The sequence below is a fragment of the Penicillium crustosum genome, assembly GCF_028827405.1.
Source record: "Penicillium crustosum strain IBT 35664 chromosome Unknown utg000003l_segment0_segment0, whole genome shotgun sequence".
Classification (NCBI taxonomy): Eukaryota; Fungi; Ascomycota; class Eurotiomycetes; order Eurotiales; family Aspergillaceae; genus Penicillium; species Penicillium crustosum.
Genome location: NW_026623124.1, coordinates 1,125,843 through 1,151,162, shown reverse-complemented (window position 1 = coordinate 1,151,162; position 25,320 = coordinate 1,125,843). Strand labels below are relative to the sequence as shown.

General features: G+C 48.0%; 14 protein-coding genes across 14 annotated transcripts; 8 read left to right on the top strand and 6 right to left on the bottom strand.

The window, feature by feature from the left end:
* Positions 1 to 349: 349 nt before the first annotated feature.
* N7487_007487 (uncharacterized protein) lies at positions 350 to 836 on the top strand (the record flags this gene model as incomplete). Its single annotated transcript, XM_056875217.1, has 2 exons — positions 350 to 566; positions 625 to 836. 2 exons carry the CDS (start codon positions 350 to 352, stop codon positions 834 to 836), a joined length of 429 nt encoding a protein of 142 aa, XP_056727405.1.
* Positions 837 to 1,465: 629 nt separating this feature from the next.
* N7487_007486 (MBL fold metallo-hydrolase) lies at positions 1,466 to 2,164 on the top strand (the record flags this gene model as incomplete). The annotated part of the gene is made up of 1 exon (XM_056875216.1): positions 1,466 to 2,164. The coding sequence occupies one exon, from the start codon at positions 1,466 to 1,468 to the stop codon at positions 2,162 to 2,164; it is 699 nt and encodes a 232-aa protein (XP_056727404.1).
* Positions 2,165 to 3,108: 944 nt separating this feature from the next.
* Positions 3,109 to 5,277, top strand: N7487_007485 (uncharacterized protein; the record flags this gene model as incomplete). Its single annotated transcript, XM_056875215.1, has 2 exons — positions 3,109 to 4,575; positions 4,891 to 5,277. 2 exons carry the CDS (start codon positions 3,109 to 3,111, stop codon positions 5,275 to 5,277), a joined length of 1,854 nt encoding a protein of 617 aa, XP_056727403.1.
* Positions 5,278 to 6,941: 1,664 nt separating this feature from the next.
* On the top strand, positions 6,942 to 8,393 carry N7487_007484 (alpha/beta fold hydrolase; the record flags this gene model as incomplete). Its single annotated transcript, XM_056875214.1, has 3 exons — positions 6,942 to 7,816; positions 7,887 to 7,974; positions 8,037 to 8,393. The coding sequence occupies 3 exons, from the start codon at positions 6,942 to 6,944 to the stop codon at positions 8,391 to 8,393; spliced, it is 1,320 nt and encodes a 439-aa protein (XP_056727402.1).
* A 748-nt stretch (positions 8,394 to 9,141) lies between these two features.
* On the top strand, positions 9,142 to 10,181 carry N7487_007483 (putative 3-hydroxyisobutyrate dehydrogenase; the record flags this gene model as incomplete). Its single annotated transcript, XM_056875213.1, has 2 exons — positions 9,142 to 9,339; positions 9,426 to 10,181. 2 exons carry the CDS (start codon positions 9,142 to 9,144, stop codon positions 10,179 to 10,181), a joined length of 954 nt encoding a protein of 317 aa, XP_056727401.1.
* A 479-nt stretch (positions 10,182 to 10,660) lies between these two features.
* Positions 10,661 to 12,196, top strand: N7487_007482 (uncharacterized protein; the record flags this gene model as incomplete). Its single annotated transcript, XM_056875212.1, has 1 exon — positions 10,661 to 12,196. One exon carries the CDS (start codon positions 10,661 to 10,663, stop codon positions 12,194 to 12,196), a length of 1,536 nt encoding a protein of 511 aa, XP_056727400.1.
* Positions 12,197 to 12,273: 77 nt separating this feature from the next.
* Positions 12,274 to 13,170, top strand: N7487_007481 (uncharacterized protein; the record flags this gene model as incomplete). The annotated part of the gene is made up of 1 exon (XM_056875211.1): positions 12,274 to 13,170. One exon carries the CDS (start codon positions 12,274 to 12,276, stop codon positions 13,168 to 13,170), a length of 897 nt encoding a protein of 298 aa, XP_056727399.1.
* Positions 13,171 to 13,479: 309 nt separating this feature from the next.
* N7487_007480 (lipid-binding SYLF domain-containing protein) lies at positions 13,480 to 14,582 on the bottom strand (the record flags this gene model as incomplete). The annotated part of the gene is made up of 3 exons (XM_056875210.1): positions 13,480 to 14,316; positions 14,379 to 14,503; positions 14,564 to 14,582. 3 exons carry the CDS (start codon positions 14,580 to 14,582, stop codon positions 13,480 to 13,482), a joined length of 981 nt encoding a protein of 326 aa, XP_056727398.1.
* Positions 14,583 to 15,458: 876 nt separating this feature from the next.
* Positions 15,459 to 16,289, bottom strand: N7487_007479 (uncharacterized protein; the record flags this gene model as incomplete). Its single annotated transcript, XM_056875209.1, has 1 exon — positions 15,459 to 16,289. One exon carries the CDS (start codon positions 16,287 to 16,289, stop codon positions 15,459 to 15,461), a length of 831 nt encoding a protein of 276 aa, XP_056727397.1.
* Positions 16,290 to 17,812: 1,523 nt separating this feature from the next.
* Positions 17,813 to 19,273, bottom strand: N7487_007478 (flavin-containing monooxygenase; the record flags this gene model as incomplete). Its single annotated transcript, XM_056875208.1, has 1 exon — positions 17,813 to 19,273. The coding sequence occupies one exon, from the start codon at positions 19,271 to 19,273 to the stop codon at positions 17,813 to 17,815; it is 1,461 nt and encodes a 486-aa protein (XP_056727396.1).
* Positions 19,274 to 19,613: 340 nt separating this feature from the next.
* N7487_007477 (uncharacterized protein) lies at positions 19,614 to 21,005 on the bottom strand (the record flags this gene model as incomplete). The annotated part of the gene is made up of 1 exon (XM_056875207.1): positions 19,614 to 21,005. The coding sequence occupies one exon, from the start codon at positions 21,003 to 21,005 to the stop codon at positions 19,614 to 19,616; it is 1,392 nt and encodes a 463-aa protein (XP_056727395.1).
* A 400-nt stretch (positions 21,006 to 21,405) lies between these two features.
* On the bottom strand, positions 21,406 to 22,505 carry N7487_007476 (uncharacterized protein; the record flags this gene model as incomplete). The annotated part of the gene is made up of 3 exons (XM_056875206.1): positions 21,406 to 21,505; positions 21,554 to 22,026; positions 22,098 to 22,505. 3 exons carry the CDS (start codon positions 22,503 to 22,505, stop codon positions 21,406 to 21,408), a joined length of 981 nt encoding a protein of 326 aa, XP_056727394.1.
* A 563-nt stretch (positions 22,506 to 23,068) lies between these two features.
* N7487_007475 (UbiA family prenyltransferase) lies at positions 23,069 to 24,004 on the top strand (the record flags this gene model as incomplete). The annotated part of the gene is made up of 1 exon (XM_056875205.1): positions 23,069 to 24,004. The coding sequence occupies one exon, from the start codon at positions 23,069 to 23,071 to the stop codon at positions 24,002 to 24,004; it is 936 nt and encodes a 311-aa protein (XP_056727393.1).
* A 101-nt stretch (positions 24,005 to 24,105) lies between these two features.
* Positions 24,106 to 25,089, bottom strand: N7487_007474 (uncharacterized protein; the record flags this gene model as incomplete). The annotated part of the gene is made up of 2 exons (XM_056875204.1): positions 24,106 to 24,696; positions 24,763 to 25,089. The coding sequence occupies 2 exons, from the start codon at positions 25,087 to 25,089 to the stop codon at positions 24,106 to 24,108; spliced, it is 918 nt and encodes a 305-aa protein (XP_056727392.1).
* Positions 25,090 to 25,320: the final 231 nt, after the last annotated feature.

Below are 25,320 nucleotides of genomic sequence, written 5' to 3'. Positions count from 1 at the left end.
TCTACTAGAAAATAATTCGAACTGCTTCAGGCCAACTAATTCCCTTAATTACCTTTCGTAGTATAAATTATATATATCCCCAAAAATCGGTTCTCTAATTATTTAATTCCAACCAATTTTACACATAATCTGTATTGCTGTATATTGGGGTATTGGGGAAATGAGGGGAATTGTGGAGTTTGGGGAATGCTCCCCAATTAGGAATGTATGTGGCTTGGGGGAATGATACTTGTCCAGCTTGGCCATTGTATGCGACTTATTTAATTGCCAATAATCCAAGTAAGATAATACAATATCCCCATCCTCTACAAAAAAAAATATCTTGGAACGAATTATCTCACACCTCACTATGTCTGGCAAACCGGAACTTAAAGCGCTCCACGAGGATCTCTTCGAGGAAGGCTTGAAAGTACGCAGAGCTGTTGTTGGGAATGCCTATGTGGACCAGTCGCTAGCAAATGGATCCAGTGATTTCGCTCGTCCTGGCCAGGAGCTTGTCACTGAATGGTGTTGGGGACATATTTGGACCAGACCCGGCTTGGAGCGAAAACAACGAAGTCTCTTGAGTAAGTCATGAGAACCAAACCGGTCAAGAGATTAATTATTGACCCTATTCACTATTAGACTTGGGCATGCTCATTGCCTTGAAAGCCTGGCCCGAGTTGGCCGTTCACACTCGTGGGGCCATTAACAATGGACTTACGGAGATAGAGATCCGCGAGGCAGTGCTGCAGGCTACCATTTACTGTGGTGCTCCTGCTGGTATTGAGGCAACTAAGATCACCGAGAAGACGATTAATGAGATGGTTGAGAACGGTGAGTTCAAGCGGCCATGAGGGGGGATGGGATGATCATGTATATATTCCAGAAGACTACCAAATCTATGATACTGCCTGCAAACCTGGGAAGAGGAGAATAAATTAGCGTGAATATATACACCAGTAACAGCATTGTAGACTCCAAGCTTTGCTGTTCTACCTAAGCTAATATGTGTCTTTCGTATCCCCCAAGTTTTTCCAATATGATCTTCTATACTCCGCGGTGAGGGGGGATTGGGGAAATGAAGAAGTGGGGGGGGATTAGAGCTTGTGAGATGATTAATTAAATATTGGCTTTCATTGGTAACAGTTGTGCTCTTTCCAGTTGCCCTCATTCTTACTTGACACTCATCCAAATAGGAAAAATAATGACTGAGGGTACCGTATCGGTCCACGCCCTACGGGCTGGTTACCTGACTCTCCCAGAAAGTCAATTCGTATCGCCACTCAATGATATGAACCATAGGAAGATTGTTCCATCGTTATCCTTCTTGATTCAACATCAGTCTCAATCAGGAGTTGTTACACGTTTAGTCTTTGATCTGGGAATACGCCGAGAACCCGAACTTTACCAACCAAATATTCGCCAACATCTCACCACAAGACAACCTCTTGAAGTATTTCCAGATGTAACAGAGTCTCTCGCGATGGGAGGCCTTTCGCCCTACGATATCGACTTCGTCGTTCTTTCGCATGTTCATTGGGATCACGTGGGCATGCCATCCGACTTTCCACAGTCCGAATTTGTCGTTGGCAATGGCTCACAGGATCTTCTAAGTGGGAAGCGATCCATGTCTAATGGGGGGCACAGTCATTTCGAGCCCGATTTGCTTCCAAAGGACCGAACCCTTGAGCTACCACCAACTGGGCCACCTGGTTCCCATGTAACAAAATGGAATTTTCCCTCGACACTGTTGCATCAACTACCTCCCTTTGGCGATCTTGCCTGGAGGCCCTACAGCCGGCTGCCACATACCATTGACGTCTTCTCCGATGGAAGTGTGTTGATTGTCGATGCACCCGGTCACCTCCCGGGGCATATCAATCTACTTTGTCGCGTCAGTGTTGACCCGAGGCGATACGTTTACCTCGCCGGGGATGCCTGTCATGATCGGCGCATCTTAACTGGAGAAAAGAACATCGCGGAGTGGTCAAGCCCACACTTCCCTCATCAAATATGTTGTATCCATGCTGATCGTGACCGGGCTTTAAAAACAATACGAATGATCAGAGAGCTCGAGGAAGGCAAAACCCCGCTAGGGGAAGTGGAAGTTGTTCTGGCCCACGACTCACAATGGGCGATTGCTGCGAATGAACAACGCCGATACTTCCCAGGTGCCCTCTAGAGTTTATACCAACAATATACAATATTCTATTTACTGTATCAATAAATTCCTGGTTATTTAGAGGTGTTGGATTGAGAGCCAGACACTACTCCTAATGTACGGGAAATCCGGGGGTCAGGAAACAAAAATGACAAAACCCTCTCGTTTTTGCGTAATTGCATGTATTTTACCTGTATTTTACCTGTATTTTATTTGACGCCTCGCTCGCATCGGCCTATCTCCATATCTCCAGGGCTGGGCATTCCAACATTCCCCACAAACCTGACTGAACATCCGCCACCCCCGGAAAACGTGACACATGCATATCACTTACAATTATTGACCACTTTTATCTTGGGTTGTCTCTGTGTTTTCAATCAAGGGCTTGTGGCCGTCCCGAACCTCTTTTTCCGGTGCCATGAGCTCTCCCAATCCAACCACTGAAGATTCAACAAATCAACCAAGAAAGTTCAAATGTGATACGTGCCAGCGCCTATTCAATCGTCGTGAGCATCTGCAGCGACATGAAAGCACACGTTTGTCGATCATTTCGTATTTTCGGATTGCCAGACATTCCCAGCTGATTGCGTTCTAGACAACAATGTCAAGCCATTTCACTGCACTCTTTGCAGATACTCTTGTCGTAGGAGGTAATTTGTTCCTTCTCGCAATTAACCTATCCCTTCTATGGCTGGGTTATTGACCTTCACCAAGGGACCTGCTCAATCGTCATGTCAAACTCTCCCATTCAAGGCGTGGTGCAAATGATCGTAACTATAGACGCGGCTCGTCTGAGATTGTTGAGAATACTGCGAATGGTAGGTCACTAAAACCATCATACTGCCGAATCCCGAGTGCCAGCTTACAAGGAATTAGTTCTAATACCGCAAGGATCAGCCCCTCCATATGATGCAACTACCGCTGCGATCAATACCACGCAAGATGTATTCAGCGATGCAGATTCAATGCCCGTACCACCAGTGCTGCATAATGCCAGTGAAATGGAGCCTCTCTCCCTATATAGCACTGGGGCTGAAGATACATCTGTTATCTTGACCTCGAATGCACCTCCGTTCTTGGGTATTGAAGGTGATCCTGAGCCTTTTGCCTTCAACTATCTGGACAATGTATGCCTTCCTCCTTTCTATGACCAGGCTACAATGTATCCGAATTTGTCTCTGGCAGACCCCTTCACCTCTCCTTCAATGGACATTGGCCCGTTTCCACCTGACCAAATAGAACGCACTGGACACGCCGCAGAAAGCAGTCCCCGAGTCGTCTCACAGTTGATAACTCACAACGAAAGTGACCGCAATGGGCACGCCGCTTCGTTTGTTCGGGTCTCGCAAGAAGATTGGCAATGGCTGACAGGGCAAATGTCCCAATTTCCAACTGTGATCCCAGCAGAATACCAAATGCCTTCCCGACATGCCATTTCCCGTTATCTCCATGGCTTCCTGACGGGTTTTCATCCTCATTTCCCCGTAATTCACCCACAAACTCTTTCATTTAGGGACATGGCCCCCGAACTTATTCTAGCGTTGGTTGCTGTTGGAAGCCACTATTGCCTGGAATCACACCAGGGTCTGAAATTGTTTTCCATCGCGAGGGGGATTGCATTGGAACAGCTGCGCCGGCGAGATATTGAAATGGATAGTCGCACTAACTCACTGTCACTCGATCCATCATGGCCCCTTCTACAATCACCAAAATCGTTGCCCAGTTTGAACCATCGTGAGCGCGACGAAAATGAGACGCAATCTTTCCCTGATTACCAAGGGAACCATGCCGACCTAGAAACAATGCAGGCATTGTTTTTCTTAATGGCAATGGCTACATGGGGCGGGGAACATCGCTCGCTCGTGAGACAGGCCATTGCCACCCAAAGTATCCTCGCAATGCTTGTCCGTCAACACGGCCTTTCAGAGCACTCTATTGCCCCTCGAGGATGGGAGGATTGGGCCCGTCAAGAGAGTGCCCGGCGTACAAAACTGATTATATTCTGCTTTTTCAATCTTCACACGATAGTTTTCAATCTTCCTTCCCCAATTCTAGTTGGTGATATCCAGTTGAGAATTCCCTGCTCGGAGTGGGAATGGAAAATGCAAGATTCCGCTAGCTGGATGGCTGCGCACCAACAATCGGTTCAACCACCCCTCTTTCAGGATTGTTTCACGGCTTTGCTTCAGGAGACTAACAATACCCCTACTTATTCCTCTCTTGGGGGTCATATTCTGATCCACGCCATGCTTCAACGTATTATTTCAATTCGAAATTCGACGCGATTGGAGGGAATGGAAAACGAGATGTTTCCGGGACTTTCGGCACCATTGCGACGAGCTTTGAAGAAATGGCAAAGTGGATGGGAACAAAATCCCGAATCTTCTTACAGCCCGCTTGATAAACACGGCCCTATTGCCTTCAACTCAAGGGTGAGCCTTTTTCCCCCCAATTCATATATTTTACAACGCATCATCTTACTAGAATCTCTCGTGTAGGCTCTTTATCAACTGGCACATATCCGTTTTGCAGTGGACATCGGATCGTCACGGTCACTTCTAGAACAAAGTCCTGCCCAAATCGCCAAACGATTGCTAGAGGGGCCCAGGTTACAAAGAGGCCCCCCGTCTCCTTGTTGCTGCTAGACACTCGGTATGTCCATATTCCCCGCTTGCTAGTCCACTGGCGGCCTTCTTTCTTCCCACCTCATAACGTTTCGAATCTTAGCTAATCCGATCCGGCTACAGGCTGCTGCGCTTTGCTCGCCTGTGCAAATGGGGGTGCACTTCGTTGGACGTGCACCTAGTTGGTCTGTCATGCATGCTGTTTGCTCGCTGGAATATGCGTACACTCTCAATCAATTCCTGCAAGCAACAACGCCTGAACTCCTCGAATATCCATTGGAAGAGGAGGAAAAGGCTCTACTCGCGACCGTCAAGGAGACCTTGCTAGAGGTAGAAACATCGACCCCAGGAGGTAATCCTAAGAGCATTGAGTCCGAACCACGATTACTTGGACCAAAGGTGGTAAGAGCGTGGGGGATAGTTCTGGATGGTATGCGAACCTGGAATGCTGTGTGTGTTATCACCAAGGTGCTGTTCCTTTACGCAGATTTACTGGAGCAAAATCTGTGATTTAAAGAGCGCCAGAAACATGAACATACCTAAATGATTAATGACGCTTTATAATCGTTGGAATTGTTTCTCAAAATAACGCCTGCATGTCTCAATACTTCAATAAAAACATGGACAGTGCTGATATGGCTATATTACAAGATTTAATAAGTGGGGAGACTTGGACTCCCGCCAGATGAAGACGAAAACATATATACTAAGGGATGTTTGGAGAATGTGCAGGCCCTCCATATCTTCTTTGGGGAATTTCGACCCCAACTTAATCTCCGTAGACCAAATGAGAAATGTTTGGACGATAAGAGTCTATACTACTCTTATATAGTTAAACTCACAGTACATCTTAGGCCATTGGAGAACAGTATCAACGAAGCAAAATGGAGCCGTCAATAACTTGCACTAGAGTAAGGGCGAATCATGAATGCGACACACTGAAAAGTCTATAGACTAACCAATTTCTTCATGGCAAATATACCCTTCTTTTTTCCCCCACTGCCTTAATTGCCCTAGTTCGTCTCACCCAGGAAACCCTATGGAAGGGAAAATACCTATCTATCAAAAGGGGCCCCTTGGAGGCCGTTTTAGAGTACGTCAATGTACATGGCTCAGTCGCGAGCATTCTAGATCTCCCATCTCCCATTGATCATACTGGCGTTATACTGCTGGTGATGATGGGGCTATTCTTCCGGTTACATGGTAGAGATAGGGTCAAACGGCGATAATACTAGCAGTCTTGGGTCTGGTATTTCTAGAGAATACTTAGTACCATGGACGTGGGATTACTCCGTACATACACAGTTTTATTAATTTGTATGAATGTGTATCGGAGTTTGTAAGAAACAAACCACATGTATCTTTTATATCTGAATCCCTCACAAAAGGTACATTTGACGAGCAAGTTCGGACTCTACGGACCTGGTTCTCTTGGCAAGGGCCGGATATGCATTATCCTTTTAATATACCGGGTATTCATTACCTTATCCTATTAGCCATACAAGAAAAGATATCCATCTTTTTTCAAGTGGATGCAAACCTTACTACCCCAATTATCTTATCTTCCCAATATTTCCCCAAAATATCCTATCCACCTTAGCACCTCGGTATTGCTAGACTCCCTTGAAGTTTGGTTCATGGCTTATATCCAAACCATAGTGTACGGAGTAGCCTTTCGCCAATTGTTCAGCAAAGAATATCTAGCTTTGGACTCATTCCAATATTAATTCCTTTCCCTATGGAAAGTCATAGAAAACTACCAAGTCTCTTCTCATTTAGCAAATATTTCTAAGGGTTCATGAACCTGGATATGTCGTTTTGTAAAGCTATATACAGTGCAGCATCATTCCCAGCCAGGAGTCAGGGAAGAGGATATACAAAAGAATTCAGGTATAGACACGGAAGTGCCTCCATAATATCACGTAGAGATTGTGCTCAACGAAGTCCAAGTGGCTCTCTCCAAGTATAATAGGCCAGCCACAAATATAGGGTTTCCCCGCGTTACCCCAAGTAATTACGAGATAGCGTACCCCCAGGATAGGTTCCTTCAAATGAGATAGCTAAGCAACTAATAGGGTATTCAAGTTCGAATCCCCGGTTTTGGCAAATACTTTATCTTCGTGCTATCCCCGTAATTCTCTCCTCATCCAATTTCTCATTTCATCTTCATCAAAATGTACGAACATCCATGGCATAGTCTCCCACTCCAGCTCGGCGCCTCTTTGGAGAAGTTCAACGAAGCTATCGCCCACGACGCCCAATTTCTCGCTTTCGTAAACACTGAATACATCAGTAAGCCGATTTGCTTCGCTATCAAATCGGTTGGCAGCGATGATGCAATTCTGTTCACAATCAAACAAGGCTCTGGACATGCACGTGTTGGCTTGTTCACCGATGCAATCTTCTCTCTTGCTGCCCTTCCCAACCAATGGAAACAAGTCTTTCAAAAGAACCCTGCAGCACCTTACCAGAGCTTCTGGGGTTTGTATGGACAGAACATACGCCAGGAAGGTGTAGAGGTTCTTGGCGACCAGCTGGCCTTTGTCAACTACGCCCATATCTGGAGAGCAGTATTGGATGTCCTTCATGATGCCTACTGTGGTCCGAATGATGTTTCTCCGCAGCCGGAACAAGAAGAGGACTTCTTGGTCGGACGGTATATTATTACCGACACGAAGGAATGGGGCAAGTGTAAGATCTTCTATGAGCAGAGCGGCACCGGCCCGCAAGAAATCGTCTTCCTGCACACGGCTGGCTCGGATAGTCGTCAATATCATGGGGTCATGAATGATGCCAGGATGAGAGAAAGATGTACGATGATTGCTTTCGATCTGCCTTCTCATGGGCGCAGCTTCCCTAGCCCTGCTTATGCGGTCGGTGGGCATTCCAGCTCCGAGGATGCTTATTTGCATTGCATTGCGGCTGTGATCAAATCACTCAAGCTTAAGTCACCTATCCTCTGTGGAGCTTCTATGGCTGGTCAAGCGTGTATCGCTGCGGCTATTCGTGCAGAAGAGATTGGGGTCTACGGTACAATCCCACTGCAAGGGTAAGTAACCACCTACGCAATTACGTCTGTCGATCTATTCTTTTTTTATTCTTTCTAATCTCATTCATAGGTGCGAGAGAGTTGAGATGCATCGCGAATGGCATGATAAATCTCCCGTTATCGACAGCGCCACCTTCAACCCAGAGTGGGTTTACGGCGTATGTGTCCATACAGATAGATCCCTTCTACACCTGATTTGGGTTAACCTGATATTCTACAGATGATGTGTCCCACAGCGCCACTCGTGAATCGAAAGCTTCTTTGGCACACGTACAGTTCCCAGGCCTACGGTATCTATCACGGTGATCTGGATTTCTACTTTAACGGATGGGATGGCCGTGGAAGAGTGGAAACAATCGACTCCAAGCGGTGCCCTATATTCTTCCTCACTGGTGATTACGATTGGAGCAACACCCCAAAGATGTCTGAAGAAACTGCACGGAAAATTCCTGGGGCAAAGTACAAGACTATGCCGAATCTCGGCCATTTCCCTGCCACGGAGAACCCTCAGATATTTGTGTCCTATTTGCTAGAGGCTATTGATCATATTGCCTCTACAATTACACTTTCTGGATAACCATTAGAGATAGTGTACAAAATAAAACCAAATCTCTCAAATTTACGTGTCTGAATTCAACAGTGATCAGTAGGATCAAATCTGAGGTCGTAGAAATACAAATGAATTTGCATCTTCGGCTTCAGATACAACAATTTAGTATAAGGAGGAAAAGAATTTCACTAGGTATATTTGTGTAGATAGCTCAATTTCCAGATGTATAGATCATTGCTTTTACCTCGATGAACACTCGACAACACCATGAAGATCTTATCTCCCAAGTCCGAATTACATACATTAAAATTTTAGAACTGTTCAAGACTGTCTATTTTCCCACCTATTGGCAAAGTCTACGGTAGTACTCATGTCATGCTCAACCATGCATGGAGTAAAAAAGGATTTCTCTAGTGTCCATTTTGGATATATCCCCAAATTTCCCCAACCTCCAGCGGGGCTGGTTGATTTCCCCAAAATCTCAGCAAGTCACCATCATTTCACCCCCCCCCGGGGCAATCGAGAACAATATACCATAGATTCCAAAGAGATCCATACATAATACACTAGAGTTACTACTCATTAACATTTTGGGGGTCCCCACATCCCTAAAATGAAATGCAATGCGACTTGTTCGCATATTAATATGAGTCTGTGCAAGGTAAAACAAGGCTATTATTCCCCCAATCCAAAGATTCTGCGTCTTTCGCCTTTTTGAATTCAAACGAGGACTTTCAAATTATCATCCTGGTCCGGAATATCTTTTTTCATCAAGATGAGATTCACCAATGTAGGCTTTATTGGCCTTGGGGCTATGGGCAAGCACATGGCGGAACAACTTGCGACAAAGCTACCTGACGCTGCAAAAGTCTTCGTGTTCGACGTGGCAAAGCCTGCTGTTGAAGAACTGGTAGCGAAATACCCCGGTAAAATCATCGAATGCACGTCACCTAAGCACGTAGCAGAAAATTCGGTATGTACTCTGGCCCTTGCGTATGGTTAAAGGGCATTTCAATAAATAAGATAAATAAACGGACAAAACACTGATATATAGAACAGGAAGTTATTCTTTCCATGGTCCCAGAAGGTGCCCATGTGAGATCTGTCTACCTCGATGAAACCAGCGGTGTGGCAGCTATTGATCTCGAGAAACGTATTCTCATTGATTGTTCTACCATCGACCTCGCCACAAGTCTCGCAGTCAAGCAATATATTATCGAGCGTCACCCATCCGCATCATTCTACGACGCTCCTGTCAGTGGCGGCACACTTGGAGCAGCCAAGGGAACTATTGCTTTCTTCCTTGGTTGTGTCGAGAGTGACCCGCTATTCACCACTCTCACAGAACTTCTCAGTCTAATGGGCTCGAAGATCATTGCCTGTGGGGGCCCTTCACTTGGGCTGTCTGCCAAGTTGTGCAATAACTATCTTTCCGGTCTGATCGCAATTGCTAGTGCTGAATCTCTCAATATGGGTATCAAGGCAGGACTGGACCCCCGGGTTTTGTCAAATGTCTTTGCGGCAGGCACGGCTCAGAATAATGTCTGTGATCGTTTTAATCCTTGTCCCGGCGTTGTTCCAGATGCTCCTTCGAGCAATGGGTACCAAGGTGGTTTTAAGGTTCAGTTGATGAAGAAGGATATCTCGCTTGCAGTGGATTTAGCTGGTAGTGTGGGCGCTACACTCGCCTTGGGACAACGAGGGCTCGAGACATATCAGGCTGCGTCTAATGATCCTGAATGTGTTGACCGTGATTCGCGTGTGGTTTTCCGGTATATCGGGGGTGATGAGAACTGGGCACAGAAATTCCAGTGATGAAGCTTTGAATTCGTTGTATAGAAGCTGCTTCTTTAAAGAAGCAGATTTTAGTGGCTTTTACTGTTATATCTATTTCCTGGATCCAATATCCACCCCAAATGTACTCTCTTGGGTCTTGCCCAAAGGTGTTGTGTTGCCTCAGGCGTCAACCCCTCAGTTAATGTGTAGTCGGCAGATCACTCTCCATAGAAATCAACTCTCTCCTTCCACGCGTCTAGGCCCCTACATTTGTAGTAGCCTCTCAACAAAAGATTTTACTCAGCAAAAGCAGGTGTCGATGCGAACACGGTACCCGATCAGAAATTAATGCCTTACAATTCGGGCGTGATCGAACATTTCCCTTCTTTTTCAACTTCCCTGGATTTCTCGACACCTCGAGGCACCTGTAGGCGATGATTTTCCGTTTCGACAACCTCAGTCCTACTTCCTGATTGCGCATCGTCCGTTCCTGAAATTTCCGTGACACAGATCTCGCCATGTTGCCAAACCTTTTGACGAGTCAGTATCTTCAATACAAAACAGATACTGAAATCGTAGCCACATGGCTGGCAAGAACTGCAAAGCAGTGTGGGCTTGACGTGGATCAGGACAGTCAAGAGCCTGTGAAAAAGGCAAAACCGGCGGCAGGTCGCCTCAAAGGGAAAGCTAGAAAGGCTGCCAAAGCTCCATCAAATCCAACCCCGGCCAATGAGAACAACAAAATTCCAAAGAAGCCAAAGTACACCATCACCGTTAAGCAATTCACAAGCTTTGCGGAACATATCGCCAGGCACAACAAACCCCCCGTTGGGCGTGTGGAGGTTTCCCGAGGCTTCAGTCTTGCCCTTGACCGTGCCATTTCTGCGCGCCGCGAATTCGCAAAACATGGAATTGAGAAGGTGGACGAGGCTGCCGAGGAAGGCCATGAATTCTTCGTGAACGTCCTTGTGCGGGTCCGTGAAACCCTACGCCCACTAATGCTCAAGAGACAATCGGATAGCCCAGGAGTCGAAAAGTATGAGAAGCCACTCGCCAATAGATTCGAGCATCTCGAATTGGAAGAACAATCAGAAGCCTTCCTCAATGCACCTGATGCTCCTAAGCCAGCGGCACCAGAGAAATCTACAGGCCCTTCAGCTCCCGATGTCAAAGCGGAAGCCGACCTCGAAGCCGAGGTTGATCTTGACCGCCGTGAAATGATTTTCATGTTCCACCTCTTGCTCCAGGATGCTAACGCCTTCATGGATGTGATCGAGAAGACATGGAGGGGATACAAAATTGGCCTTGTGGGCCTTGTACCGGCAGCTTTGACTACCAACACCGCTATTGATCTCCTCCGTCGTATGGAAGAGGAAATGAAGCCTTCCCTTGATAAGGTTGGCGGTGTTGAAATACTTCTTGAGGCGTATTACGCTGCCCGCTGTTTCCAACTTGGGGAACATCCCGACTACAAAGAAAGGCCCAGTGATGCCCTTAACTTCAAAGTTTACGGTCAAACGCAATACCTTTTTCTCACAGCCTGGCAGCTTCTCCGATCTTTCACGGCAATATGCAACCCGCATCACGTTCCAGTTTATAAACCGGGCATTTGTGGAACCTATTACCCTAAAAGCGACCGCGAGTTGAAGCCACCAAGGGAGAAGTTCGATGAAGATACGCAAATCTTAATGGAGGCATTTCCCGAATTTTACCTCCTCGGATTCCGTGGTAGGGAGAACTTTGCCGAAGACGAGCTATCGCGTGGTCTCAAGGCAGCTTTCACTACTAAAGAACATCCGTTCTGGCTGGTGTTTGCCGTGCAAGTCTTCCTAAACATCCATCATGTCCTACGTGATGAGGTTTCTCGGGCATTCTCCGAGCTGCAACGAAGCGCGCTGGCTATGAGCCATTCTATCAAGTCGATTTTAAGATGCACGACAAGCTCCGCGTTGAGAACTGGCCTCGGGAAAACGATAGAATATTGCGAGAAATCCAAGCGGACATGGATTATTGGTGCGCAACAGATCCATTGCAGGCCGAAAGGACACGCCTAGGTCAACCTACTGGGGAAAAATTCCGTCTTTTCCAATGGCATCCTTTGTTCTGCGGCATGTTACTCTACAGCTTCAAAATGCTGTATCAAGAGGCGGGGATTGTTTTTGTCGGGGCCTGGGGTTCCGTATTGTACTCGCTTCATCTGTACAACGCTCTACGACAGGAGAATCTGTTGGCAGGGCGATGGGCTGATCTGGACATTTTGCAAGCGATACACCCAGAACTCTGGGTTGGCGGGCTCCCACGAACCCCAGATGAGTACATCAAACGATTTTGCCTACGTATGGGATACTCCGTGGCAACCCTTGCTAAGAACCGTCGAGATCAACCACTCCGGGGCTCGAAGAACGGGCCCAAAGGCCTGATAGAGCAGGGATCCGTTTCTCTCATGTTTAAGCAACGCTTTTGCTATGGCTCCAAACAAACTGACATGACACGGGCAGATCTACAAACCATTGTGGACAAAGCCAAGTGGGGAGCAAATACTGATGGGGACAGCCCCTATGACATTATAAAAGACGTTAGGAACCCCTCACAGAAAGGTCAGGGCCATCAATCCCACGGATCTATGTCCGCAGAAACATTGCTTCTCAAACTCCGGCTCGCCTTGCAAGGCGAAGAGCCGGAGATTACATTCGACTATTTCCTAACGCACCGGACCTGTTGGCTCCTTCTGACTAATATCAAGAAGGCTTGTGCAGACCATCTTTGCAAACTCTTCGGGGCGGGCTGTATTGAGCACGAGAGCCAATTGGCCTGGATGGTTGGGTATATTTTCTTTGCGGCAAGTGGTGTCGACCAAATAGCGAATCTGGCCCCCAAGAAGCTGCCTGGCCAGGTGACATCCAGGCTGATGGTCACCGCTGCTGCAGTTCTTGATTCCATGTTGGCATCCGGAATGGGAACTCTGACGTGTAGAAGTCTGCGTGAGTCCCATGGTATCCACATCAGCGAGGGCTCTGATTCGGAATGAAACGCGGAAACTGAGTGAGTGTGGGCTGAGTTGAGTCGCCCATACTACGATGGGGAAATCAAGCTGTCTCTGTGTCATCCCTCTCTGCAAACCAGCTGTGTTAATTAAGTTCGATACTCCTTAGCAGCTGATGGGTGTTATCCATGCATATTTAAAGGAAAAGGTAATATCATAGTCCGACTATTTTACTGTTAGTGAATTGAATACTGGCATTCCCGGAGCCTCCGTCTAGTGACCTAGCTTACAAGCCTCTGGAGTCTATATTCCAACTTCGACGTAAAATCATTATGGAGGTAGCGGGGGCAGCTCCTATTCAAGAGCTGAGTCTTTGGAGGGTGGCATCACTGGGGATTTTGATGTGGGATGTCCGTCCTTTGATACCTGAGACGGAAGCGACTGGGAGGCATCGAGCTCATAAACTTTAGAGTCAACATCCCCAGAATACAACTCGAAAATTTGATGACCAGGTCCCGCATCCAATTCGGCAAGCTTTGAGGGCTCTTCAGCCCCTAGTTCAACCGGCTCCTTGTGCAGATCAGGTACATGCGCAGGCATCTCAACGACCTCTTGATGATTATCGTAAGCAGGATAACCAGCTATAGAGGCCACTGGTGACACATCGCCCTCATCCCCGAACTTAAACCTGTCCGAATTCAGAAGTTGCATGAGAGGCTCTGCATCAGGCGGCGGATCAACCTTTCCACTAAGAAGCTCCTTGGCCGTCAACGTAACGCCATACATCTTCTTATTCACCTCGGGCCGTTCTCCGATCATCCCGCCCTCAAAGGACTTCCCACCAAAGATGCCCCGTGACTTCGAGTACGCAAACATGCCCACCATTCCTTTCGAGCTGATCGCACCACTCAGCTCCGCGCTTCGTCCGTACGGACCTAATGCAACGGAGACACTCTTACCGAGGGTGACGGACCCTGATTGGGTGAATGTTTTGACAGCTTGCTCACTGTTCAACACGAAGACAAAATCCGTCATTTCAAAGCCTAGCTGCGTGCCGAGACCGATGCCGCCCATTGCCATAGCTGACGGGGCGGACCAGGTGCCGTCTGGAAGTCGCGCGACAATGAGGCCTGATCCGAAGCGCATTGAAGCTACGGCGCCTGCTTTCACGACTGTGAAAATCACTAGGGCCTGTTGGATAATAAAAATATTAGATACGATTATATTTTCATTCTTGGAGACGAGTTGTGAACCTTTGCACCCGAGAGGATTGCGCGTGGGATGCCTAGTTCTGGCTCCTCTAACTTCGATTTCGATTTGTTCCATTTTTTGGGCTTCACGAATGAACTAAGAATCTTCTCTGCTTTCTTGCACTCGTCTGAGATAGTTGGATTATTTATTAGTCTTACCCCGCAGCCATATAAAGTGGGACACCTACTGCACAGCGAGGAAGACATTGGGTTATCAAACTGTTTCTGCATGGTCTATTTGCTCTCCGCTATATTTGGAATCTTGGCGGGGAAGATTTAGACGTTTGTCACTGCGCGGCGATTGGCTGTTTCTCCTGACGGGGCTTGCTTAAGAAGCTTAACTGATCAACGACGATAATTTGGTGATGGCAAAAATTTGAGGGAATTATTTGCATCGAGAGATTCGTGGGTGGGGAGGGGTTAAATCTGGCCAGTTTGAAGCAGTGAATGGACAGGGGATGATGGGGGCGGATTTTTATAGGCAAGGCTGCTGCCGATCTTAAGTTGGTGTTGTCAATGACTTCGTGGCAGTTTATCTGATACATACATTGTCGTGTTTATGGCCAAAATCACACCAGATTATTCCGTAGAGATCAATATGAGTTTCGGCTTTTAAATTCTAGTTGATGCTTAAGCTTGTCCGCCACACTTGTATCTAGAGTCGACCAGAGCTTTCTTTAAAATTGATTATTTATCTAGAGTGCACTGTCCACATCTACATCTACGTGACATCCTCACAGTTCATAACTATATTCTCTGGTACTCCTAGGACACCTCTTTTCCCACGACCACGGTGTAAGACGAGGGGAAGTGATTATAACTAGTGACTACCGTCCTCTTCAACCCCACTAACAATCTCCCAATCTCTCAACTATCACTCCACTCAGCAAAATAATACAAAATAATGATACAAAACGTTCCAAAAGAACGACTCTTTTCCCATTTTTTGCTTGACAACAGCGGTCGATTGTCAGACAACAATCACTGGTTCGAAATGGTAACCCAGAAATAGAGGTACTTCAGCAGAAGGTAGAATTATCTAGCTTCGGCTGCTCACCACTATAGCCGCAGTAGCCATCTTCACTAACAAGTCAAGTGGTTGAAAGGATCCAGCAGTGGTGTTGGGTTATTGTTGCCATCAAGTAGATAAGAGTTGCACACATTGTTGTCTACATGGCTGGTGATCTGATTGCCAGTGTTCCAAAAGATTTTGTGGATCCATTCAGTTGACTGTCCCCAGGCATAGATTTCTTGCATGAACTTGGTCGTCTTGTCCCAGGGGGGCGGATTCGGGCAAGATGTCGTTCTGTTTCCCGGTCCAATCTCGGTAACCCACAAAGGCTTATCGTTGAACTTGTTGTGGAAAGTGTTTATCTCCGCTTTGGCGTCCTCGACGTTTCCTCGATAGATATGAACGTTGTATGCAGCGAAGGAGTCTTTGCATTGGCATGCGTTGAAGAACTCATCAAGCCAGGAGCTCATTTGGGCGGCTGGCACCGGTGCGATGAATTTCGTATGGTTTCCAGCTGACGCCAACAACGGTTTGATAAGAGCAGAGGCGTCTTGGGGAGTCAAAACCACTTTGCCGGTGTGATAATCATGGTCGGGCTCGTTGAAGGTGAGCAGGTAGTCTGGTGGGTTTGGGCCGTTGACCGCGTCGATGGCCTTCTGCACAGCCTCCTTGTTGTTTCCCAGCATTGGAATCTGCTTAGTCTCGGTTCCAAATTTGAAAGTGAGCCAGTTGGAAGCACCAGGCATCTTGGAGAATTTCTCGGGGAATTGGGACGAGTTCTGGGGCCCGTTGAAGACAACGTTCACAAGTCCATTCGAGCAGGCTGCCGCTGCCCCTTCAATGGTTGACATAGCGTGTATCGCCATGGGCAGGACTAACGACATTCGCGAAGTGAAGCGCATCTTGAATTTCTTTCAACAATGGTGTCTGATAGGTACTTTCGTATTGGATTCGTGATTCTAGTCGGTTTTGTACGATAGATAATGCAGGCTTTATACTTGATTCAAGAGGTAACTTGGACAATTCAGGCCACCCAGATGAATCACCCCCCCTATACATTGGTAGGTAGCATTTAAGAATATCCTTTCTTATTCCAGAGCCCGCTCCAGCCAAAATTCCCAGATTCCCCTGTCACTCAGCCCATATCTCGCTTCAGTCAGGACGCCTAAGGCCGTTTATAACCAGGATACCTAAGGCCCTCTATCACTCTTGCCACTGCAAGGTACCAATTCTTTGTCCTCTGGACTAGTAGATAATCAATGACTACTCGAGCTAGCCAATCATATCAGGTGCATCGCCGTCCCGCCGACTTATTTAAGAATGAACCGGGACGCCTAAGCAGCTAAGGTTACCTGGCGCACCACCTGCATTAATCGTGAAGGAATAAAAAACAACCCTGGACTAGCTAGACTCAATGTCACGCGCACTTCCTAATACCCAGGCACCCCCGAAGTCTGATGTCGCACGTGGTTGGCCTGCAACGAGAAAGAAAAAGCTTGGCACGAGACTTGGCTGTCTCTCGTAGCCTCAACTCAGCCTTCAAAGACACTTATGCATATTCCCTGTTATACCATATTCCCCAGGCCTACGATCAAGGTTCCTTTCTTGTTTGTTGGCTTATATTAGCTGCGGTGATAGTTAAGGTGCTTATCACATGCACGTCACTGTTCCTGGCCATTCTATTGGCCCTAAAAACCCGAAATTCCCTCTCATTATTTTAACACTGGAAAATTCAATAATCAATCTCAACTACCTAGAAAATTCTAGTGGTTCGGTTTTAGCCAGAATATAGGGCAGTTCTTGGCGTCGGCATAATGCCTACAAGCTTCCTACGGCGTAATTTATACTTCTTACCTCACACTAGCAATACTAACCCACTACTAGAAACAACTAGTAAATTACCAACTGCAAATCCGGCAACTTAATGATCTAAGGACTATCCCGAGGTCGTGCCGGGAAAGACGGTCGTTTCTGGCGCCAATGGTGATCGTTTCCAGCGTCATTTTCGGAAGTCTTCATATTTCAGTTGCAATGCAAACCAGTTAAAATCCAAATCTCCCTCGTAAACGCCTGCAAAACTTGACCCAAGCTATCTCGATTCGATTTGTAATATTCCTGAACTAATCCAGTCTTGCCATCTCCCTGTGTTTCGTATGGGTGACTCCGATAGTATGGCGGAGGGTTCTCCATAGTACTTGTATAGCCCATTGACTGCTGCTGAATCGACCCGGATTGTGCTTGTGGCTATTTCTTATATATGGGTTTGATTTATGGGAATGTGCTGATTCTTCACTCTTTATTCTTTGTGGACTAGCCTCTGTATGTATATACTCTCTGGGAGAGATCCCGCTCAGCGTTTGGCTTCGAGTTCTTGCTTCAGCTGGATGAAGTGCCTGCATAGTCATACATATTGAAGCCATCATATTTAGGTCACTCTTGACCACTCGAGACTATTTCCAAAGGGCCCATATTGAGATTGTAAATAATCTACAACATAATTCCGACGAGGCTTCCACAGCCCACAACTCCCTGCCAAAGGCATTTCCTTCTGGCCGGCGACCATGTAGGTCGAGTTCAAATCCCAGATAGGACTCAGCGGCCCTGGTTCTCTGGGTTGATTACAACGAGGAGTAACTTTGGCGAACTGGTTTGTTCGCAGGTGGGTGATCGATCGGCATGCAAACAAGGCCGTTAGGTCCGTTCCCATTGTCCATGACGCCGTTGTGAGGTATCCGAGCGCGAAGAATGCGTTGGGTACATCCTGTAGCATCATGCCGTTCCAAACTAGTTTCTCCGGGATATTACATCGATTTCCATCCACTTCCAGGACAACACCCCCACCAATCTGGAGTTTCAGTCCTGTTGCGGTGACAATAACATCGGCTGGGATGTGCGAACCATTGTCAAGCTTAATCCCATCCGGTGTACATGTATCAATGCTCCCCGTCTCGACGTTCACTCGACCGCTGTGCAGACTGCAGAAAAAGTCTCCATCCGGACAGGCCAATAGACGTTGGTCCCAGATGCGGTATTTAGGCTCAAAGTGAGGATTGGGGGGAATGTGATCTGGTAGCTGTTGGCTGGCGAGCCGCACAAGATAATCTCTCGCTGCGCGAGGAAATTTGCGACAGAGATAATACCCCACCAATGTCACTGCAAGCCACCCTACTCGCTTTAGCATGTAAGATATCGAGTCTGGTAGCATACGGATCACGACGGAGGTTTCACCGCTAGACGGGATAGAGAGGATGTAGTTGGGGCTCCTTTGAACCATTGTCACGCTAGCGGCCGTTTGGGCGACTTTAGGGATGAGCGAGATTGCCGTTGCGCCACTCCCTATGACGACCATTCTTTTTCCAGAGTAGTCAATCTTCTCCGGCCAGAATTGGGGATGCACCACAACTCCCTTATAGTTGGCGAGTCCAGGGATCTCGGTTGGTAGTGGAGTGTTGTGATCAAAATATCCAGTGGCGAAGAGAATGAACTTGGCGTGGAAGCGACGCTCCATTTCACCGGTAACGACGTTAATATTCCAAATACTCTTTGCTGAACACCAAGCTGCCTTCGTAACTCGGTGGTTACAGCGGATGCGGTCGGTAATGCCAAATTGCGTCGCTGTTTCCTCTATATACTTGAGAAGATTCTTGCCACAGAGCATAGTCTCATCGCCTTGATAGGGATGCCATGCAAACCCGAATGTGTGGATGTCAGAGTCAAGTCGTACGCCGGGGTAGCGAAAGAGATCCCAAGTGCCGCCGCAAGAATTACGCCCTTCGAGTACGAGGTATGTAAGATCTGGGAGGGATGCTTGGACACGATACGCCGCATTGATCCCAGTAATGCCCGCACCAATGATAATAATGTCATAATATTCTGAAGTGGACATATTGAAGTGCAAGTCAGAGGAGAAACAGGATTCGGCAAAATGAAAGCACTGGCCATTACCTGAAGTTCTAGAGGATATTAGAGGCGATAAAGGAGCAAGTGAATTCAGTTTAGCTGATGCCGCTAGAGCGTCGACCAGGATCGCCCAAATCTCCACCACGATCTCTCAACATACTATTTCCATTTGGCGATCACTCATACGACCGCAAAACAGCCCGACCCCACCATTGATGCGGACCACAATTGCGTCCAGATCTAAGGCTCAAGGTGCCAGTCTAGCCAAGAAAATTAAATTCCCCCACCCATCTCATGGGCCAATATGCGACATAGTCATGATTGGTTCATAAGCGAGGGTGTAGAGCTAGGCCCATTGCCCACTGGATTAAGGAATCTTGTCGCAGTCGACTAAGCACATTGGGAGGCAGCGTGATGCGGATGTCCCACAGGGAATCAATGGACGATGAAGACGCTGGTAGCATGCACACGGTGCCTTCAATCCTATTATCCGGACTATCAAAGCCAATTACTTTACCGAGAACAGTCCCAAAGTCGAGATCATAAATTGGCATCCGGCGGAGACTTGTCGACGTGACGTCTCCTTGCTTGAATTGAGGACGCCAATCGAGCACGCGCTGCTTCTGCCGCAGGAGTGACTTGACACTTAGATCGGTCACCTGCATTGATGCATCGTGAATCTTTTGGGCGAGGTGCGTCAGCTGGACCAGCTCGTTCTGTTCGAGCGTCGATGGTACTAGCACCGATTTAGTATCCGTAGTCGCCACCTGCTGTACTATGGCATTCCCCAGATAGGAAGCAGGGAGAGCAGGCATCAACTTTCGACGAATCTCGCTTATGAGGATTATAGAGCTTTTTTCACCCCTAGAGTCGATACTTTGTGACGCATCTGAATGCGATTGAGCCAATATGATAGATCTCCATAGAAGACCTGAGATAATGTCATTGGACGACAAATGCTTTCCAGTTGAGTTCATAGCACCTGCCGAGACCTGCGCATTGCAAGAATTCTGAAGGGATCGGACTCTGCGGGGCAGGAGTGTGAGTCGGTAACTGACCAAATTGACTCGCAGGTCAAAGTCAGCCATGCGGACGTTGCTCTCGTCCTCTCGTTGGAGGTCAGCACAAGGGCTGATAGTCGGCATCTGGGCCAAGCAACGTCGACCCTGGAGGAGGCCGGACTCTAGGTCGATTCCCAGGTGGGAGCGATTCGGATCTCGACAGAGGTGGGCCAATGTTTGCTGTATCATGTAGAAGCCACCTGCATCCAGGGCAGAGTGATGGAAAGACACGGCGACAACTATTCCGTCCCGCATGACATTAGCCTGCCAGCGGATGATCGGACAGGGAAAATCAGTGGCCAGTGATAATGGGAGTGCGCGATATGCGTTATCGAACAGACCGTCACCCGGATCTCGATCGGTGACGGATTGAGTCTCATGCAGGCGGACCCGCAGTAATGGATACTGAGCAAATGTGTATATCGAAGCCGGCTGAATCTCAAGGACATTCTCCCTGGCGGCGTCATTCGCGCTGGACCGGCCCACATTGCATGCAAGAAGTGGACACTCTTTCACCAGACGCTCGAGGGCTTCATCAAGGACCTCGACACCTTGGCTCGGATTCTTCACCGACAATGAGTAAAAGAATGTGATGTAGCATATGGGCATCATGTGATCGATTGGCGTGAGGGTCATTGGGATAAAGTGGGACGCCATGATTTCTGGGATTAACTGGTAGCCGTTGAAGAGTGACGAGCGAATGCAGTGGATTGAGCTTGCCAGAGTCCGCGACACGGGTCTCTTTTAAACTACCAACGGAATGATGCTGACAGTCATCCTTTCGACAAATCGTGACGGTCCAGAGCCTACTACAAAGGGAGAATGGCTTGATTGATACAGCATTTCCAGGATACGCGCGAACCCCACCCGCTTCATGTTGAATCCGATTACTTTAATTTGAAAAGTTGACAAACATTGTTCTCCTTACATCAAGGGCCCGACTTTAATCGGTGAGCTAGAAAATGGAATATGCATATGCACTAGAATCTCCGCCCCACGTAACATCATATAGACCGTTACCAGAACTCCACCTTTCCTTCAACGGATCGCAGTAGAATCACAACGCACAGTTCACAGATTTGAGACACTGAGCAACCTCGTCCCACAGTTTTTCATGCCAAAAAGGACCTGCTGGCGCAGAAGCAAACCGGGAAACCCTAATTGGTCAGCGTGCGCCTTATTAGAGTTTGGGGAACACCACTTACGGGGCAATGCCGCCTTGGCTGTAGTAGGTGTCTTCAGGACGAGAAGAACGACAATCGCGTTCTTCAAGAACAGCGGTCAAGATCATTCGGGCCCCATCGAGACAAGATCGTGCAAAGCACCAGGTAAGGACGTTGGTCGGACCCGACTGAACGTGCCGAAATAGGTTGCTCTTACAGAGGCCAGGAGAGGCGAGCACGATGGAAACATTTTCCGGGTCCACACGGCGAGCAAAAGCCATCGCCCACAAGAGGCCGAATAACTTCGACGAGTAATAATGCGTGTAGTGATTAAAGACGCCCGGAGGGGACTGCGAGTCAAACTGAGCCAACATCCTCTCGTCGCGCCTGAAGTTGGTGGGAATCATGGCATGCCCTTCAGAGGTAACAAATACCATTCGGGCAGGTCGTCCTATTCCAGATCGCAAAAGAGGCTGCAGCGAGGTGGCCAAAAAGGCATTGGCCAGCACATTAACCTGTCACAACTTGCCTAGTTATAGGGTGGTCGATATGCTTTGTCTCATGGTGAAAGCCGACAACGACATACCTGAAGCGTCATATCTAGTCCATCCGCCGATGCTATCCATTCGGCGCACCACACCCCGGCGTTAAACACTACTATATCAAAAGTGAGCCCATCACGGTGTAGCTCGGCAATGAAGGTACGCATCGACTCAAAGCAGCCGAGGTCACAATTTCGCACAGATATTTGAGCTCCGGGAACATCGTTAATGATCGTATCTCTCGCTTCTCTCCCTTTGGTAATGGAACGCACCGCCATGACCACCTCGGCGCCGCGAGAGACCAACATTGACGTTAAGTAGTAACCGACCCCCGAGTTACCCCCTGTCACCAATACCCTCTGTCCGTCGAGACGAACTGGAGGTGGATCGGGGATGGCCCAGAAGAGCTGTCGGAAGAGAAACGCAGCCAGCCCATCATAGTAAGGAGCCATGTTTGAGGATCTGTGCTTGGAAAGTGACCGATACCCGAGAATAAAGAAAAAAAAAAAGTTAGCAGTTCTTAAGGGATTGCGACGACTGCTTGAAGTCGAACTGCATCCGATGATCTTCTAATATCCTAGACCGACTCGGACAGTGTGTCTAATGTGTGATCTACACACCATACATGGCACCTTGTGCCTTGCCCATTTTGTTGAATGCGTCGGGTTCACCAGTGAATAAAATAAACTTTCGTACGTGGCACCTTGTGCTTTGCGCATTTTGTTGAATGCATCGGATTCACCAGTGCATAAACTAAACTTTCGTACATGGACCTCGTGGCATTGGAAGTTCATATGAGTTGATCTCCATACCTGAAATCGTACTTAATCCGGTTTCACGTTGTCCACTCGATGCACATTGGCATCAGAGACCTATTAAACTCCACCAAACATAATACTATGACTCGAGAGCCAGTAGTGGACGCGTTGTAAGTCTACATCGTCTTCCCATCCAGCTCCTGTGCGCATCAACTAATTCTCAGCGGTGGGCTCTAAGGATTACTGGATGGGCCGTCATGGTAGACGAAGTGCAGTTGACCATAGCCCTTTTACGCAGTAACTGGACTGCTCATTGTGGCAACTCAGTGGCGTGTCTGTTGACTCGTTTTTTCAATGCCAGTCTCGCTCCCAAGCATCTCAGAGGGCTGCTTCCGGGCATGACAATCATCACATTCGCCTTTTCGTACTCTTTTGACATTGCCAATCAAGCCTTTTCCGTTGAGGAAGATTCGATCAACAAGCCTGATCGCCCAATTGTCTCAGGGAGACTCGACATTAAAGGTGCCTATGTTCGCTGGTTCCTAAGCTGGATCCTGTTCCCCGCGTTGATCTATTTGATGGTTGACAGCTCCGCTGCCACGATCCTCATCCTGTGGGAGCTTTGGGTCCTGGTGTTCTATATCTGGCCCAAGGTGGATCATTGGATTGCGCGCAACGTTTTTACAGCCTTGGGTGCCGTTCTTCAGCTCAGTCTTCTCGATGCGTTTCTTACAGAAGCCCTACCAGACTACCAGGTCGATACTTCCCTCACATGCCTCCTCTTCTCCTGGCTCGTGATGACAATCCACGTTCAAGAGTTCCATGACATGGAGGGCGATCGCGCCACAGGTCGCCGTACTCTGCCGCTGCTGCTTGGCTCCCGAGGCCAGCTGGTGCTCCGAGCGACGACTGCCACCATCATAGCCGGTACGGCGGTGGCCAACCTGCTACGAGCTAGCATGTATCCGGGCCGAAATATTCACAGTATGCCCGCCGACATGATTGGCCTGGCTGGATGTCATTTAGCCTCTATGATGGTCGTTGCTATTCGTCTCATCACCATGCGTTGGAAAGAAGCTGATAAAGTCACCTACAAGTATTGCTATACCCTCGCGACATACATTATGTTGCTCTTTCACGCGAGTATTGAGAAACTCCCGATTGAGGAAAATACAGGATCGTATAGGTCTTGAATGCATTAAATCTCACTCATATGCCCCAGAAAAAACTTTGTCATATACACCTACCAATGAAATCCAGAATGATAGATCGCAGATGCACATTGAATTAATGATCAGATATCCTTCACCCCCTTGGGACTATGTGCCATATCCACCCCCATGAGATGCCGCGCCCAGCGCTGACATTGCGGTGGAAGCATATCGTATCCGCAGACCCAAGAGGCATACATTGGCAACCGAAGAATACTACTACCTTTGTCCTGACCAAGGCGGCGGACAATCTGTTCCGCCACGTACCGGGGACAGAGGACGGGAGCCAGCGATGGGTTGGGCGGGTTGATCCAACTAAATAACGGAGTGTCCATTTGTCCCACCTCGACGAGGACAAATCTCACTTGATCATCCACTGCTTCCAAACGAGCCTCCGCCTCAAGACAGTGATGAAGGGCACTCAATCCGGCCTTGCTGACTACGTAATCAGATAATCCGGCAGGATAGAGGTGCGCCACCACCGAGCTTACAGTGACGATGGTGACGCTCCGCTGGTTAGAGACGGCCCGGTTCAAAATTGCACGAGTGGTATTCACCGAGCCCAGGAGATTAATTGCGATGGTTTGCATGAACTTGTCGTTGGAAAGATCTGAAAATGGTAGTTGGTTGATTTTCGTTGCGGCGCAGTTAATTAGGGTCTTCGGGGGTCCAAGCTAATGAACGTCAGCCACGGGGAAATAGTCTCTCACTTGCTCCATTCTCCCCTTCATTCCACTTACCTCGGATTCAACCCGGTTCAACGTCATCTCCACGTCTTCGCTGTTGGAGACATCGCATTTGTAGTATCGGGTCGAGGAAGCGCACGCGCCATCCTCGTCTTCGTCTTTGATATCCAGGATGGCCACTCGCGCGTCCGCAGCTATATATAACTGCGCAAGTTCGTGACCAAGCCCGCTTGACCCTCCTGTAATCACGACAACTTGGCCCCGTTCATGGACGAGCGACGGCGAAGGGCGACGGCGATTCCGCCTCATGATGAAGAGGCCAGAGAGAACTGCTGCTGCTGCTGCTGCTGCTGCTGCTCCTAGCGCATGGTATTTTCTCATAGTGAATGAGGGATGGTAGGGGCTGTCGAGACGATCACCTGAGGGTACATACATCTCTTGTACGACTCACCTAGATCTAGATGCGAACCATGGAACCAGACCACAGACTCATGGCATCGGAGGCGCAAGGCAAAAGAATCAATATTGCGGTGTAGAACAGAATGCAGATCAGTGAACGTGTATGTAGTATCATACTATGTTTTGACAAAACTCTATTTGTGGCTGCTGCGG